The sequence below is a fragment of the Acromyrmex echinatior genome, chromosome 15 (genome assembly GCF_024713525.1).
Source record: "Acromyrmex echinatior isolate Ae372 chromosome 15, ASM2471352v2, whole genome shotgun sequence".
Classification (NCBI taxonomy): Eukaryota; Metazoa; Arthropoda; class Insecta; order Hymenoptera; family Formicidae; genus Acromyrmex; species Acromyrmex echinatior.
Window position 1 is genome coordinate 9,580,013 of NC_141866.1, and position 19,628 is coordinate 9,599,640.

General features: G+C 38.6%; 1 protein-coding gene across 1 annotated transcript in view; it reads right to left on the reverse strand.

The window, feature by feature from the left end:
• Nucleotides 1–19,353, reverse strand: part of LOC105145636 (uncharacterized) — a 120,438-nt gene extending 101,085 nt beyond the window's left edge. Inside the window, exon 1 of the mRNA XM_011055327.2 lies at nt 18,525–19,353. Within this exon, the coding sequence (XP_011053629.1) occupies nt 18,525–18,658 (134 nt within the window). The 5' untranslated portion in view covers nt 18,659–19,353. The remainder of the gene's footprint in view (nt 1–18,524) is intronic.
• Nucleotides 19,354–19,628: the final 275 nt, after the last annotated feature.

Below are 19,628 nucleotides of genomic sequence, written 5' to 3' on the forward strand. Positions count from 1 at the left end.
TTCCACTAGCCACTCGCATTGACGTAAGGGCAAGTGTGTTGCGACACGGCGAAAAATGCGGACAAGGTTGTTCCCTTTCGAATAGACCACCACAATGGAGATGCGGAACTGCAACGCGAGCTGACGAAGTGACAGCTTAGCGAACTGGGACAACTAGAACGTCGAGTTACTACTTTCAAACGATTTCTGGACATATCGTGGCTGCCCGCGATACGCAATCGGCATCTCCAAGAACCAGTTGTCCGCGCAAAAAAGACATCGTCGAAGACCGTTATTTGCGAGACTTTCTATCCGCACACGGCGACTTCGGGAATATAACCCGCCGGCGGGAGAAAAATAGGTAAATGAGAAAATCTCTTCGAGACCAATATAGGTATATCGATCCCATCTGTCATACCCGATCGCCGCTGGCAGCTAGTTCTCGCGATCGAATCGGATAACGATCTAAAAATTATACACGCATTACGATTCCGGGAAATCGGCATCGCGAGGGATCAGCGAGGAATAAATTCCGCTATGAAATATGTACAACGAGATAGAGTCGGACGAAGACAGAAAGCTGCAGTATGAGACGAGAAACGATTGCGGCGGCGACGGCGACGGCGACGGCGACGGCGACGGCGGCGGCGGGTTTCTTCGTTAAAAGACCCTATGTGCACCGACCTCGTTACTACGCGGTCGCTCCCCTTCGGTTTCCGTTCGGTTAACCGTAAATTACAACTGCGACTGGTGTGTAACGAGCATAATGGCGACGGTAGTCGGGTGAAGGTCGGCCAACTCGAGCGCGGGAAGCCGACGAGTGAGCGACAAGAAGCGGCATGCGCTACGCTCTACGCGCGATCCTTCTTCTTTTTTTTCTCTAGTGGGCAAAAAATTGATGGAAGAAATGGACCGTTCGACCGCGACCGATCGCGAGAAAGAAAAAAAAAATGAGCCGTCCAGTCGCGTCGTTCAGGGATTTCGCGCGAGAGAAAACCAAACCGTTCGGTCGCGCATCTTTGCAACGCGCTGTACAATGCGTGTCTGAACTAACCTGCACTTTCTATGAATTACATGGTGACTTCGCGCATCCCTTTTGTAATAAAAGCTCCCCTGTTTTCGAGTCATTTCCGTAGGGATTTCGCAAGGTAACTCTAACCCGTGTCACAGACGGGATTCATTATGAACGACATTAATAGTAATGGAGTTCACAATGCGTCAGTAATAAATAATTACGAGCATACATTTCTCCGTCTTCGTGCTTGCGGGTTTTTGTCACTTTTTTTTTTAGAACTCCCTCGTTTCAGAATTTAATTAAGTCGGAGGCGTGCGAGTCAGTGTCGAGACTCCCAAGGGAGGTCGGGTGCTTTTCCGATCGCGGCAGACGTGGGCGTGAAACACACTGAAACGTGAAACACGTAAAAATATCTTTGTCTCCAGAATAGAGTGCAAGTCGCTCGAGAGCCAAGATGCATTTTTCATTCCTGTTCGGCCCATGGACCGCGTCACTCGACTTGCATTCTCGAAAATCAGATTAACACCGCGAAGTTGTCCGACGCCCACGCTCTCCGCTTTCTGGTTTAAGAACTGGTTTTAAAGGCACGATTAATCGCGCAAATTCATTAACGCTTTAAGCGCCGTTTGTGGTTATCTGGGTATGGACGACCATGGGGTTTCTCGCTGGATAAAAAGTTGACCATTTAATGCACATGCTCTAATCCTGTGGTGGCCATATAGAATTTTGAATCTTCCGTCGTCGACCTAGGTCTGAATTTTAATGTAGATTTTTATATTATTTGAGAATTTATAAAAATCTAATAAACACTTTTTAAATACTTGTGAAAATTTTAACAATGAGATTTTTCTATCAAAAATAGAAGGAAGATTGTATTTTATTTATTTTTTACAAATTTAAATTTATCTAGCAGAATTCACAATCAAAATATCGACTGTCTATTTCTACCAGTACAGATTAACTTTGAATTCGATTTTATAATGATAATTATTATTTACTTTTATCTTCTTCTAGTTCTAAGGATTAAAGATAAGTTAAAGATAAGTAAATTAAACTGAGATTAAAGTTCATCTATATCGATAGAAATAAGACTTTGAAAGTCTTCAAAGTCCAACTTCGCCGGCGGAGGATTAATAAGCATTTGCATGTCATAAAATGCCATTCGTTTTATTTATGTCAATGCATGTGTTACGGGAAATTTGATTAATTCGGGCATAATGCATAATGGCCGGCCAATATGCATAATGCACACCTGTTTTGGCCGGCCATAATAAATGCCTGCTATAATAAAGCAGACATTATCCATATTAGCTAGCCGTTATGTTCTCGAAATCCCGAATTAATTATGTTTTGCTCTCTAACACATACATCGAAAAAGAAATTTACTAAACCTTCTTACATATTTCTTTAAATAATATTAAATAAACATTTGCTTATAGTAAGTAAATATTTATTCAATAAAAAAGTTGATAGTTAAATCAAATTAATGACTTCTGTATGTCAAATAAATATATGTTTATATTTATATTTAGTAAAGAACTATTCAAACAAATATTTATTAAAATGTAGTATTTTCGATATATTCTATTATCCAAAACAAAGAAAAGAAATCCCGATATTTAACACTTTCTTTCGAAATAAAAGGGCATAAAAGGCAGAATCTTTAACGGATCTAAAAATATCTATAATATATAAGGTTAGTCTTAAAGCGAAAGATCAAGTTGGACTAGATGAGACTGTAATGAAACGAATTGAATTGTTACAGGATCGACAAATCCCCGTCGATAGGTACAAAGATCCCCCGTCATCAGCCGCTTCTTTGAAAGTTCTCTCCCTCCTCCCCACATTACATTGTTCGAGACTGTATCTCGTTACTACGCATTCGATAAAACAAAAGTAACAAAGGACCGCGCGGAGTAGACGCATGAGTCGCCGCCACGATCGAGATAAAAGCCCGAGATGCGGAGAAGCAAGAAGCAACGAAGAATCGCCGATGGATAACGCGCATTTCGCGCGCCACGTTTGTGCGTACGAATAAAGCCTCCTCTCTCACGGAGGAGAAAGAAAAGACGTACACGAGGAAAACGAGAAAAACAGAGGCGTTATTTGTATTTGAAAGCGCAATTTCAAGATTCCAACGAGACGAAACAAGCTTCGATCAAGCTCCGATCCCACCCGTGAAAAGCGTTACACGAGCGGAATTAAGATGAAAATAAGATTACAGCGCACACGTGTTCAAGGAGTAAAAGTATCTCAAGACGCGTGTGACAAGACCGACGTGGCCGTTAATACGCTCGACGCTGAAACGTGATGAGCGTGGCACGACATTGGAGCGTGCAAGCGAGAGCGGGCCGACCGCGACGTAACCCGAGGATCCGGGCGAATTCGAAAGTTGTTGCGCCTTCGCGAGAGCCGACGTCGAATCGACACTTTCCCATGTTCGGCGACGGCGGACGAGGGCGGCAAAGACCTACGAAATAACCCTCCCCCCCTCGAGAGAGTCGTGACGGCACAATGGTGCGCGGAACGGTGTGATCTGGGCCAAAGGTGTCCCGCCGTAAGGGATCGTGACTCATAGATCACTGCAATATCGCCAGCGATCCAACTGTCGCCCTTCTCTCTCCCTCTCTCTCTCTTTCTTTCTTTCTCTCCACCGTTTAGATTCTTTCTGCAACTGGCGTGTGTCGTAATACCTTGACAACTGCGCACACACCAGCGATTTTCCTTTCTGGCGTCGTGATCGTGCTCTCGTAGATCACTCGAGTGGTTGAACATTTCCCGCTTGATTGAGATTCGCCGATCTTTACACGCCGTCCAGATATGTCAGATCTTTTGACTATCCGTTTCAATCGCGACACATTTCTCGACGGGCTTCGCAATTTCTAGAGCTTCACCCTCCCCGTCCCCCGCTACTTCTTTCTTGGCAAATAGATTTCTGGTTCAAAACCATGGTACTATTACACAGTCAAAAAATATGATACCACATGTAGAAAAAATCAAGGTATACGTTTAAGTCCTGCTTGCTGCCACTAAAAGCCAATTTTGGAGGATTTTATTTTTTCTTTTTTATTCGACTGATAGTTAATGATATCAACAATATCTAGAAAAAATTTCATTGACTTTTATCATTGCGAAGATATTTATTTCTAAATTTATAGAATTTTACATTACACACACAAGTTGAAGGTATAACCTTATTCTCTTTTAAATTGAGACACTTGCGTATAAGGCAGCAATTTAAAAATCGTTATAATTATTAAGTAAACAATTGAGTTTGTTCTCGTAAAGTTTCATTTAAACTGACCGTATTAGTTTACAAAAAATTTATATTCTTCAATGAAGAAAAGCTAGAATATTAATGTCAAATGGACGATGCGTGTACATCAAATGAGCATCTTACAACTTTATTTTGTCATTTGGAAAATATTTAGTAACATAAAATTAATAATAATTATAGCATAAGATATTGTTAACAATTTTTTTACATATTATTATGAATAAACTGTATCTATTGATTAGGAAATAGCACGAGAACCTTCTTAGGTCCAGTCAGTTTGACAAAAAATAAATAAATAAAGAAATAAAATCCTATAAAATTGGCATACAATGATAACCAGCAGGATTTAAGAAAATGTATATACCTTGATTTTACATATAGACGGATTTTGTTATGAAATCGTACAAAGACAAGATCAATGACCAACGGTCAAGAAGGAAGTCGACTAACCCCCCGCTAAACGACAGCCATCGTGACTATGAACACGATGTCTTATTAAACAACCCTTCTGTGCACGATGACGGCGATTATCACCGGTGGAGATGCTGCGGTTGATAAAGCATGTCGTGTCGAGGCGTCCCGTCGCCTTAATTACGTTTATCAGTTCGTCCGATCAGAACGTCGCGATCTCGTGAAGTTTCGAGAGAAAACGAGGGAGAGGATCGACGGGGAAAAAGTACGACCGATGGGCTCCGATCTTCACGGGCGAGAAAATACGCGATCGCGATGACGAACAATCACTGTCTTTCCCTCTCAAGGTCGCAGCTGCTGTTGCTGTCGTCGTCGTCGTCGTCGTGATCATTGGCCACGGATCGATAACTACTGCTGGAATTGCTCACAAATAGTCAGCGATTATCAGTCGGCTACGTCGAAGTTGGATACCAGATTCCTTTCAGGTATCTTCTTTCGAGGAAGAAATTAATGAATAGAAATTAATGGATACCACTGAATACCGATTAAAATACCGCACATCGTTTAACACAAATATTAATACATATAAATAATAAATATGTAATTACTCATTCTCTAGCTAGCGTGTTTAATGTCCATTCCTATCAATGTAGATTAACTTCAATCTCGGTTTTAATTGATTCTTTATTTTTTTTTTAATTCTCAAAACTACAGAAAGCTAAAAAGTAAATTATACCAAGATTAAGATTAATCTATATTGATAAAAACAGACATTAAACATAGAGAATGAGCAATAACATATTTGATATTTATTAACGTTACACTCTGTGTTGAAGAAAAGAAAAGCAAATAAATAATGTTGATGAGATACACAAGGTATTTAAATCAAAATGTCATAGAACGTCCAAAATAAGCAGCGCATGCTTATTCAGCCGCGGCTGAATCGACCAAAATAATGTGGATGGGAAGGTCCTACCGCCAACGCGTGCGTCGAAATTAATAGAATTCGTGAAGCGTCTTTCTCAAAAGAGAGAGAGAGAAAGAAAGAAGCTTTGTCATGCTAAGTGACTAAACGCGACTGCTGCATGCACAGGAAACATCCTTAAAAGCCTAACTGTGCACAAGGTCCGACTTACACGACAAGGGACTTGGAAAGGGACAGCTGTTGCTTATCGAGAAAAACAGTTGGATCTCACGAAACGTTTCCTATGCCGAATCGTCGCAAGATTAAAGAAAAACATTCTGTAGCGTCGATTGCAACGTGCCGCCGAAGAAAGAAATAACGATCAGCTGATGTTCTCGTATTACACATTTGTTGAAATCGATCTCGAGAAAGTTTCGAGGAATTTCTTTGCATTTCTAACGTGCGTTTGTTGTATGAAATAAAAACAAATTATATTGAACTATAAAATCTCATTCATATCAAATATCAAAGTGTTTCTTTTAAATCCTATAAGATAGACAGTCAATATTATTATACAATATTTGATATTATACGATATTCACAATAATACTGATCGTCTAGAGATTAATATAAACTTCCAGACTATTTGTTTTTATTTATTTAAAGAGGACATCAATTATACAATAACATTGAGCGTTGAGGGACAGTTTTACATGATTAAATAAAGAAACCTGTTGGCGTAACTAACTTGATATCATAATTACGATGTCTAAATGAATGAATTAATATTATATATATAGATATAATTAAATATTTCCCCAGCATTTTGTTTCTAAAACAACGCTTGCTTTAAAAAATAAATAAATAAATAAAGCTACCACGCGACAGCTGCACCGCTCGCTGCGACGACAATTGGGCAAACACAATTATTTGGGGCTCCCAGATAATTTCGGATGCGGCAGATAATTTTATTCAAAGTCGTATCAATGCACTGAATAGACGCCGATCGTTCGCATATGGCAAAGTCTCCACCCTCCATTTAAACGTCGAGGGATCATGACGGGTATCGAATCGATTTACCGAGCGCGGCCCGGTGATCTCGTTTTCCCCTCTCGACGGAAGGTCGTCTTCGGCGACCGGATCGCGCGACACAACACAAGACCCGAACAAGTGGGCAGGCAGAACAGCCTGTCACACTAATTGCAAAGTGCCGTTACCGGGCACTTTCCAGATGGCATGCCCGTTCCTGTCGCATTAACTCGTCCTGAACGCACGCTCGTCGTTCGATCTCATGGATTGGATTTTTCCTTCCACTCGATCGCTTCCTCTCCTTCTCTCCATCTTTCCTTTTCTCTCTCTCGACATCGTCGCGGGAAACGATTTCTCGTAATCAGAGCGACGCTGCCAACAGGAAAGTCATGTGCACGCGGCGATTTGTCCATTGAACCCAGTTAAACCCAAGTAATATCTTACGGATGCTTACAAACGCGCATTTGTTTATCGCAAATGTGTTTCGGCGTCGGTATTAAATGAAATCATTTTTCTTCTCGTATGAGTTTGATATGAAGATATACATCGTTGTCGCAAGAGTCGAGATCAAACGGCAATATGATGTTATCTCTGTCGCTTTGTATTGAAGCTAAACGGACAACACAGACTGGCTGTCTTCCAGCTAGGACGAACTGTGTTGGGTGCTTTCCAGCAAGAGACAGATGATACAGCGTAACATAGGCCGATATTCATAGTCTATTCTTATTTAAAGACCATTTTAAATAATGTCTTAAGATGCTAATACCGCTCTATGAGCTTGTAATATCTTAAGACGCTCTTAAATATGAGAATCAACTATGAATACCAGCTACAGTAAATCATTACATCCTTATTGCCAACGTTAAACGAAGATTTTACAATTATTATATCATACTGTCTCTTGCTGAAAAGCACCAATTTAATTTTTTAGTACAACACCAGAGTGCATTACAATCTTACATTCATTACTACTTATTTTTGTTGAGTATTTAGCGTATCTAGACTTAATTTTTAAGTGTTAAGTTTTTTTGAAAATTAAAGTATACATTTTTCAAGGTTAATGGTTTTACAAAATAAGCATGGCTATCAAATATGTTTTAATAAATTATTATATTTGTTTAAAGTAGATAACACTGACACATTTTACACGCTCGTACATTTTACAGTGTCGAACAGTGTAATACACTGTGCCACAATTACAACACTTCGTGTTGGACAGTGTTACACCATGTCATCTGTATATACGTTATTGTTGGAAAACAGCCTCTTTGTGTCTTGCCATACAGTAGCTACGTCCCTGGCCGCAAAGCGAGCGAATATCTTTGAACACATGTATATGTATCTTTCGTCATCCACACGTATCTCATTTGAGGGGGTAATAATCGTGACGCGACGTGCCCCCTCGAGAAATGATATCGGGTACCGACGCGATATCACACATTGCGCCTCAAGGAAACATCGCGCATTATGTGATATCACTGAATTACGAAGCGCCGCGCGCCGCAGGAATTTAAACGCGCGACATTGTCAGGAGAACACTCTTTATGATATCAGGTTGGACTTTAGAATATATACGAAGGCGTGCGACAGGAATAAACGAGGTAAAGAGCAAGAGAAGCCTGGACGGGGGCAGCAAGCGAGAGAAATCTCATAAAAGAGAAAGAAAGGGAGAGAGGACAGGGTGACAGGAGCTACTCCGAGAGGAGCAAGTTTGGCGTGGGTTGAAAATAACTCGTGGCCAGGCGAAGTATGCCAAGACTGTCCGCTGTGCACTTGCCATTCGATATTTATATCCTTATAAGTAAGATACGCTGGAATACTTCTACCACTAGCAATCGAACGATCGTACAAAAGGACGAGCTACGCCCGGCCGAAGATATACATATACCGGCCACGAGAAAGCCAATATCCCGGGACATCTCGGAACACAATTCGTTTTACGAGCTGCACGCGCAGAGAGGAGATCGCGGGTGTTTATTTTCCGCCGGGAACGGAGACCCGCATAAGGGAATTCCATTCCCTTCGTTATCGTGCTGGACACGTTCGCGAAGGCCATCGCCGCACCTTCCGTTTCTACCGGAAACCGCGCGAGGAAATATATATACACACGCGGGAGATATCATCTGATAGGGCCACTTTCCGTCCATCGCAAAGGGCGTCTTGTTAATATTCGCCATGGACACGAGACGCGGAGAAACAACATCGATGTAAATTACGTAAATGTAAAACTGCCACGCTCTATTCATATCGCTAGCAAATATTCTTTCTTTAATTTCTATAGAGAAAAAGAGCGAGAGAGATTCGTAGTTAAGTGGTTGATATAATATTACCAACGTCTCTACTTCGACTTATCTGGAATTTGTCGAATCGCTTTACACATCTCATCCGGAAATTCTCAAACAACTTTTACTGAGGATATGTATGCACGATTCAATATTCCACGGAGCACGCGATAAACATTTTCGCTGATTGAAATGCGTCGATGACTCTCGAACGCCGTTTTTCCATCATGCATAATCATCTTTAGAAGATGACTGTACATACACACGCGTTATGTTATTCTCAAGCGTGTGTGCATAAATGGAAGAACACTAGAAAGCGTTCGATGAATAAATCATGCAAGGACATAGCCTCGAAAGATTAAAACACGCTTTGACGAGAATCTCTTGAACTTCGAGCCTTTTAACAACCGTGCTCGTAAGAGATTTTTTTTTTATGTTCGTGAGACACGCGTAAGAGAGAAAGAGATAAGCTACTGTATATATTTCGATTTTCATAATGTAAAGCGTTTTTTAATCTTTTTCAAAAACAAGCCATTTCTCGAAATACATTATATTAAAGTGTTAAATTCATAATGTCAAATTATACTTATAATTGAGTTATTTTTAATCATTTCTTCAAGTCATCATTGCAATATGTTCTTAATTTAAATAAAACAAAATTATACAAGTTTAAATCAGGAAATGTATTAACTTTAAATTTGACTTCAATTTAATTTAATATGTACTAAGTACACACGTTATGACTGGTGTTTACTTTGAAACTAAGCAATCAACCACAGAAATGCATTGATTTACATTTCGACAGACATTATAAAAATTAAAACTAACAAAATGTTATTCAATTCAAAGAATTGCTTTGATATCTAACAGTATAATATACCTACTTCAACATATCTTCTCTTATCAGATACTATCAACACAATATTCAGAAATAAAAAGTAAAACTCTAAAACTTTGTTTCATTTTATCGGTTTAAAAGTAATTTTATTGTAGTACTATCGCTTTAGTTAAAATGAGAATAGTGCAACGTAATTTTCACAATACATTTTTAAAACATTTTTTATTTTGCGCGTTATTTCTAAACTTTTCGCTTCTCCCTATCTTCTCTAAAATGTTTACGATACACTTGGAAATTTTTTGCAAAACATCAATTGAAGAAAAACAGTATAAGTAAATCGTCTGTTTTCTATTCTCGAAATGAATAGGAATGACGCGCGATCATCGATGACGCGCACCGACGACGATTAATGTGGCAATGAAATCATATTTAACGCAAGAGGCAATTTTGCAAATTGGCGGATGAATCGACGCACATGCTCGATATACATAAAACGCCGCGTCTTGCGAGCTTCTCTTGCCGTAAGTATCGATTACGCGGCCAGAATCGCTTAATTGGTGGGAAAGGAATGCTCTCTCTCGCTACGAGTTTATTTACATTCGCCCGCGACTAACGCTCCCTAAGGCCGATATAGACGTAATATTTATACCGAGACCCCTCCGTAGCCGACGTTTATGGCGTCGGCTTGACGATTCGTGCACGCGACTGAAAAGTCGGCGGACTGACAGCGCGCCGTTAAGCGACGCCGAGGCTGCTTTACTTATCGCCAGTTTACTGTATGAGCGGTCATGAATAAGTTCTTCAGGCTGGAGCACAGACCTTTGCAAAACAGATAAAGTATATGAAAATCAACCAGAGTTTTTTTTTATTTCGTAGAAAGGAAGTAAAGGACTTTGATTGGTTCATTTTTTTAATGAATTATGCAAAACTGTGCTCTTGCCCGGCCAGTTGACGAACGTACACAGTAAAACACATACTCGACGTACTGTATATACGCAAGTAATAATAATTAATTTTTTTGAGTATTTCTCAAAAGTTCACAAATCCGCAAATCTATCACAAGTTTATTACAAACATCAAATTTATTCTGAATCCTCCTCTCTAGGGAGTTTAATACTTCAATCAACATTATTAAGTTAAAACAAATTCGATTGCTTATTACATAAAGTCTTCGCTTCTTCGGTCAATTTTGTAATATTTTTCAAAACAAAAATAAATTCTTGTTTTGAACATAAATAATAAATTTTCATTTGTAAATATATGTAAGTATATTCTAAGATTATTATCAAGACAATATTCTTTGTTAAAGATAATCGTTACTTAAAAGGCAACAAATTGAGTAATCACTTTTCTTGGCAATCGAATGATGTTTTTTGTGTAGAGAGAGAGAGAGAGCAACCGAGCCTTCGTAGGGAAATCTAGTCGCACGGCGGGAGGCCGCGCGATTTCCGCGCGGGCGAGAAAGATTGCGCAACGCCAAATCCTTATTTGTGCGGGAAGGCGAACGAAGGAGCGACGGCATTCCGCATACAATAATTCGTACAACAGGCTCTGTGCGCACGACGCGATGTCGCAAACGCCACGAGGCGGTAAGATAAACATTGACGCGATTTGTTTGCACTCGATTGCACGTACCTACTCGTGATAAAGGAAATGGCGGACAAGGAGGCGAGGGAGAGTGTGAGAGAGAGAAAGAGAGAGAGCTCGTTGAAAAATGATATCGGGAAGACTTTATTTGTAATATTTAATATGGAGGCGATACGATATGTCACTCGCAATTGGGATACGTGTCGCTATATTGAAACGCGAATATAAACGCGTGCGTTGTGCATTCAACTGTCCAGCTGTGATTTTAATTTATCCGCTTCGACGTGCGATATCTTGCAAGTATACTTCCGAGAGAACTACTAGTTGAAATGTTGTCCCACTGATTATATAATTTCATTTGATTTTTTATACAATTTCATCTCATTACAAATTTTTTCTTCACTACATTTTCTTCACTATGAAATCATTTGGTGAAATAAATTTTTTTTTTTGTAAAAGAAATAAACGATTTTATTTTGATATTACATAATGATTTCTCGCGATTGCATATAATTATCGAATTATACATAGGGATTTCATATGAATTTTATAATAATGCTGAGGACTCTGTCTCACAATTACATTAAGTGATTACCCTCTCGCATACTTCAAATCGTTTTCTATTTAAGACTTCAAACTTATTTGGCTGTTGTGAAAAATAAAAAAAATTCTTCACAAAAGTTAAGTAAGTCTAAAAGTCTAAAGTCTTAAATAGATTTGAAGCCGCAACTCACAATCAGATTCCCTAGTAATTGAAGAACATTTCACTATCTTCTACTGGTTTTGCGTTTTTTACAACAAAAAAAATACAATAACATGACAGCGATAAATAATAACAGGTGGCTTGATCTTTCAAGTGTTTTCCATAAAGTTGTGCTTACTCTGGAGACAACGGTAGTAGGTATTTGTCGAGAAGATTAAGATTTTCCATTTGTACATTACAAAGTTGCCTCTCTTTTTGTTTCTCTCCGCTTTTCATGAGAGACGATAAACTCTAACGTAGTTTACTGCACACAAAAGCGCGTCAGGAAGCTGAAGTTTCTAAGAGAATCCAGTGCCTCCGCAATACAAACTATAGGAAGAGGGCGAAGCGGCGCGGCAGTTCCATTTGCGTACACGGACGTCGAGATAATCGTTCGCGTTATGAAATTATTTGCGCTCGCGCCGGGTGGATCTCGTGAGAAATTCTAGAACGCGGCAGGTGTTGGGCAGAGCGCGGCAGCGATTATTATCTGATACTTTTCATTCCTCGCGCACCGTCGCTGTCACGAAGCGCGGTGATTGACGGTTTGCATAAATCTTGACGGTGCTTAACGCCATTCAGGAAGGTCCCGGGCGCGTCCGGTCGTTAAAGAGCATTATAATAACGTATTGGGAGAGAGAAAGAGAGAGGGAGGGGGAAGAGGAAGTCGCACCACGCGTCGCGTTCTCGCAGTTATAAAAATTCCAGGACGGAGACAGTCTAACGGTAAATTAATCGCAAGATTATTCACGAAGACGCTCGAGTTTGCTAAAAGTAGTGTGATACAAAAAAAAAATATATATATATATATATAAAACACGTATATCGAAAGTATTCTCAGGAGAGAAATATATTAGAGCCACGCGAGATAACTGGAGAATCTCTTCTAATTCGCAGAAATTTATTTACCGACATAATATAAGCTGCGGATAAAATGTTTAGCAACTACCCGGCTTAGCAATTATCGGATATTATATCTACGTGACGCGTTAAAGTTCATCGAGAATTTACGATAGTTAGATTTCCAACAGCTCGGTGCGGCATGTAAGAGATTTATACGCGCGGCCGGTTAATCGTTAATTAGCGTTATCGCTATTAATCTTAAACCCCGGGATTTTCCCTTCGCTTTCGTCGTTTCGCTCGACGCGATTTTTCAGCTCGCAATCTCGCCACAGAGGCTGCATCGATCGATGACCCAACACGATCAACAGTCATTTATTACCCACCCAAATGGTCAAAGAAAACAATGTAACGCTGTATTGAATTTCTATACGCAGACAAGTTTCTTATTTATTTTCAATGCTACGCTATCGGTCTCGTTTTCCTTTGCATATTTGCTCAATTAAAACATTCCATTCTTCCTTCGTAATCGACATCGATAGCTCTCTAAAGTATCGCATTAGACTTGTTTTTTTTTTAATTAACTTTTTTGCACGGTACATCTTTTCTCTTTTTTTTTCCACGTTGGAGAGAAAAGATAAACTGCACAAGAAGTTGATCTAAAACGAACAGATCTATTGTAAACTGAATAATCTTACTACCTATGTCGTGCATAGCCGCAAGCAACTGTATGCAATTTGTTGTTCGTCATGAATTGAGCATCATCGTTATAGAGAATTGTGGGAAACCGTACGTTTGAATCAGACATATGGATACCACATTCCAGGATTTCTCCCCGGACCCATTTCCTTTAAATGCAACGGCCATTCACAGGACACGCAGCTTCGGATCTGCGTGCCATGTGAACTGTGGTGGGCCCTGAACGGCCTTGCATAGTTTCGGAAAGAGTCCGTTTTGAACAGTTCTCCTCCTCTCGTTCTTTTCCGCAACGGCTTCGAGAAGAGAGCAGCGGGAGTCCCTTCCAAGCGAGGTCGTAAAAGAGTGTATCGACACGAGAAGAACCAAGTCTCGACCTCGATCTCGCAGTGGGAGCACTTTCTTTCACGAAGAGGGCCCCAGGGCCGAGATAAAAATGGCTCGGGGCCCTGCTCGACAAACGAAAACGATTGACGCCGTGTACCACGTTGGGTATACTATGGTTTTGGCTTAAGGACATTCTCCGAAGAAAACCCTTTTTCTTTCTGAAGCTTACAGAATAAGTTTGTTTTAGTATCCTGAATACATGTGCTTTAAAACTCAATATCCGGAGCGGGATTAAAAATCGAAATATTCCACTTTTAAGTTGAAGCGTTTAAAATATATATACATATATATATACACATATACATATGTATAATATTAGGTGTTGGAATTAATTCGTAGCGTTTTTTAATGAAAGAATGTTATTTATTTCACATGAGCATTAAAAAATACATTAATGAAAGTACTTCCCATCACTTGTAAAACGCTACGAATTAATTCCAACACCTAATATAATATGTATCATATGTATATATATATATGTATGTATACAAAGGATTCCTATCTAAAGCTTATTCAAAAGTGGTCTTTTTATTCACTGTGAAAGTTTTTTTTAACAATTTTTTGAAACAATGAGATATAAAACTTGATATCACAAGGAATAATATGAAATTTATCTGAATATGGCTTCCAGTATTTATTTTTAAGAAATCATTAAGCAAAGTAAGTAACACAGTAAGTAAAGTCGCTATTTTTTCGACCGGCAGCAGTAGCGAAGACGGCATTTTATATTGTATAAAAAAACTTGTATAAAAACATTAATACTTATATAATATCTTATACTATATAAAAGAGTGAAATAAATTTTCATAAAAATTTTCATAATGGTGAGCACTAATGTGAGCACTCATTAGGTTGAGCAATACAGTCGGAGAACGTCCTTAAGACTCAGCTTAAAGGGATCCTAAAGTCGTCTGTTTTATCAATTAAACGCGATACTTTCGTAAACTTTACTCTCTAAATCTGAATTAGTGGATAATTACTGATATCAGTGCCAAGTATGCCACTGGTAATCAGTGAATGAAATGTGAGATCCTTAATCCAGTTGATTGAATTAACTTTGTTTTAGTACATAAATTCAATGAATATGATATTGGAAAAGTGAAATTAATATGCAAATATCAGTGTTTTAGTTACATAATGCTCAAACATTCTTCCTTTTTTACTTCATTAATTACCAAGTATGTCACTGAATAATTATAATTATAATTGTAATATAATATATAACATATTATAATAATAATATATAATATTAATACATAATATATATATATATATATATATTATAATATAGTTATATATATTATATTATATTATAGTTATAATATTATAATTATAATTTTAATTATAGTGACTATCCACTGAGATTCCATTCAGATTTAGAATACAAAAATTATTGCGTCGATGTCATCTACGTGTGTAAAGTCTCATTTAATCAGTAAAACAACAATTCCTTCAAACTTCAGTTTTCTTCAATTTAGAATCCTCTTAAAGAAAAATTCATGTTGTCATTGTTGCCCGAAAGAAAATAATTTAGTGAAATTTTTTGTCGCCGCAACTGTCGAATACCAAACGCAAAGTCCATTAAAACTCGCGCAATCGTATTAAAATTACATATATCACGCAACTCCGTCTCTCTCATTACGCTCGTCCATCATCCTCTTTCTCCTTCTTCTGATGTTCTCATGAAAGTCACACGTTTTGTTCTCATGCACGTTTAAAGCTTCATATATCTCACTATGGTTGTATATAGACAAATAATTCTTCTTTTTATTTTGAAGAAAATTTAGCATAAACGGTGGTAAAATAATGTGAACGAGAATAGATATATATGTTTAGAAGCTGTTACTTTCTTGCTATGTGTAACGATCTACAGCAAGAAAAGGTTGCATTAGTATTCGCCGCGGTAGATCACTAAAAAATCATAGACACGCGTGAAATGGTTCCATAACGAGCGTATTTCCGTCGACGCATGTGATTTAACACGCAATTACGCAAGGAAAATCTGCGAAAAATTAGTTAAAGGTAAACTGAAAAGGTGCGAATAATGAACGCGTGTTTTTTTTTATTATATATAACGCACATGTCGTAATGCGATTATACGACTTTAATACGACGATTAAATGCGGACGTAAATACGACGCAAAATTTAGTGATGATAAAACCTCGCTCGTCTCTGTCTCTCGTAAAACGAAAATCTTATAAATTTAATAATTTAATATTCCCGAGATAACCCCTCATAATTTTTGTTTCGCGATTAATCGCGTTAAAAGTTGATATAATTGTTCGTACATTATCGAATTCTATTGACCCCTCGCGATGTATAAGACTTAAATCGCGCGTAAATAAGCCATTAAAACGATATCTTACGATACTGATAATTGAATTGATAATTTGTTGCGTGCTAAAGTTAATCTGTACTTTATACCATTCGAATTATCTTCAAGACATAATATGCCTTATCGTTATATTCTTTTGTTATATGCTACATACATGTATTTCAAAAATCTTTTGCGCTTGCACTTCCATTAAAACTGCGAGTAATCGCATTGAAACACGCGCGTGTCACGAGATACTAATTACCCGCATCTCGCGTTACCTTGCACGCATTTATCACCTTTAATGATAGATCGTACGCTCTCACACAATAGCATCAAATCGCGTCCCCTTTTCTCGCGTACACGATCGGATAATTTATGTAATGTGAGAAACAGAAGATTTCTTACGCGCAAGAATCCTTTGTAAATCATATTTTTTCACAGCGAGACCTTGTTTTTTTATCTTACTTCATTAAAAAAGAGCAAATCAAAGATGGGATGCGATCGAAAATTGATCTACAATGTCAGATATCAAAAGAGTAATGGTAACCTATTCCATTGAGTTAAATAATATTTTATTATTTTTAACTTCCATATGTAGCAAAATGTGAATCAATCCAATTATATAGTTAGTTTCAAAGTTAACAATGTCCATTTTAATGTATAAATTTAGTAAGTAATAAACTAAATTTGAGTCAAATTTAATACAGTTTCTTGGTTGAATTGTTTTACTCCATGGTTTTAGTTGTTTTATAAATTAATATCAGCAGCGGCTAATAGAAATGAAGTAACTCAAATTGAGCATTTGTCATTATGAATTTAACAGTATATTTTGTACGAATTTTGCTGATTCACTTTACATGAATCTCTGATTAATAATATCGTGAAAAAAAATATATATGTATATATTTTTATGATTTAAAAAATTCAAACTCATTTTCTGGAAAATTGCGTTTTTGTAGCGTAGCAAATATATTTTTCTCTTTATCAGTCTTCCTACTTCATATTTATATCTATGATCTTTCTATACTCTCTCTTTCTACTACTCTTCTATACTTTCTACACTCCTTAAAATTTGATCCAGTCCGAATAATTTTGGTTCAAATTTTAAAATATGTTTAGATAAACATTCATGTCCAGAATATTTTAAGATATTTTTAAGATATCTTATGTATAATACTAATTTTGATATGAGTATTAATTGGGTACCAAAATTTGAGTCAAAGTTATTCTATAGTAATATTTTTTATTCTAAAGTTATTTTACAATAATATTTGTATAATTTTCCATATTTGCGAAATTTGTATATAATTATGATTTATATTAACTATATTAATTGTCTTTTCAGACTGTATTCAATTCTATTAAATTTTCATAAAATTTTTCCTAAAATCATTTGAATGTATGTTCCTCTTTTGTCTTATCTTTTATCTATATCATGATTCTATATTTAACGCCTCTACACGTAAAAGTATTTATCAAAAAAGAATTTCAAAAAATAATGTCAATATTGACTTATAATTTTCATGGTGTCCTCTCTGATAAACTATTTCACGACAGATAAGAATCCAAATATATATACTGAAAAAAAATCTTGTAATTGTTGACAAATGTTGAATGAAATAATTTCAATCAAATATTTGGTAATATCACAATAAAATTTCTTTTCTAAATATTCAATATAAGTTTTAACAGACATAATAATATAATCAACCGTATGATAATTATCAAATAGTTACAAAATATTTAAATAATTTTTGATTATATTAATCGAAATTTAACTGGCATTTTACATTCAACATTTTGAATTATTTTAGAGACTTTTTTCAATGTAAATCGCAAAGAGTGAATTTGACAGAAAGTCACACTTGTGCTCGCACACAATACACAGGTAGGATAGCCTACCTATCAAATATCACGATAACAAAACGTTCATTCTCTATCGGCATTCATTATGGCAATCGACTCGAGCGTAAATATTGATAGACATCGAGCGCATAGAAGAGGTTAAGCTCGACCTCGGGAGGTCACCGGAGTCGCGGTAGGTCGGAAGCGGCCTAGCCTCGTTAGGTTACGCGAAGACAAAGACAACCTGGCAGGGGGGAGCAGAAGGGGGGAAAAGAGAGTGGAGCGCAATCGAGGGAATAGAGAGGCGAAGGAAGCGGGGAGAGGGAGAGAGAGAGAGAGAAAGATGAAGCCGCGTGTTTCAAGTCGTGGCTTACCGTGCGAAAGGCTGTTCCTCGACCTCGTAGAGCTCCTCGAGGGTCTGTTTCGAGAGAAGTCTCTCCAGTCTCTCGGGCGTGGGAGCGAGATGCCCCGGGATGCTGGTAGTCTCGAACAGGCTGTCCGCGGTCATGGCCGTTGCTGCCGTCGGCGATCACACAAAAAGGAAACACCGAAACTCCACGAGTCTTCGTTCAACGTAGCACAAAATCCCAAAATTCGGCGCACACACTGATAGCGTTACTGACAGAATGTCTTTGTTTATCCTTCCTCAAGTCGTTTCTTCTCTGTCACTCGCAGTCGATTTTCTTCGATCGCGATCGTGGTGGACGAGAGCGAGCGAGCGAGCGCGCGCACGGGGCGCGCTCGTTTCCGTCAACGTTGCCACGGAGGACGAAATATCGCGTCGCTATCGCGCGTAATAAACGTCACGACCGCAACACACATTTCAGGATACGAAGCAGGATGCGGATCGACTCTCGACTTGAACGTAGCACAAAATTCGAATCGTCCAGCGAACACCGCCGCTCACGCGTCTATCGCGTGAAGTTGTCCGCGCGCCGCGCTCGCACTCGCGGGACACTTTCGGAACTTACTTCTCTTCGTAACGGACTTCGTAACGGACTTCGGGGAGCGAGGATCGGAGAAACGTATGTCGTGCACTCGCCGTTTCCGCTTTTAGGCTACGCGTACTGGATCGCGGCAGCCGAAGCACACGCTTCTAAATCCCTGACTCGAATCCTTTACCACGCGCTCATCCAAACGTTCCGACGGTCCACCGACAATTGCGCCTACCACTCGCGTCCCCACTACCGCGCCACTGTCTGCTGGTACGGCCGAGCCGACTGGCTAAGTAGAGGGAGCAAGTGGAGTGGGAGCAGTCACGTGACGCGCGAAGTCCGCCGAACGCCAACGAGCGCAACCGAACGGTACGATTCGAACGCGCCGCCCGTTTACTTCCTACTCACTCTCGAAATCTCGCCTAGAGCATGTATATGTGAACTTCGGATTCAAAACCTTTAGGCGACGTATTAATGTTCCCGGATTCCTCTGATTTCCACTCCTACGCGCATACCTAACCCGAACGTTAGTTATATACATAC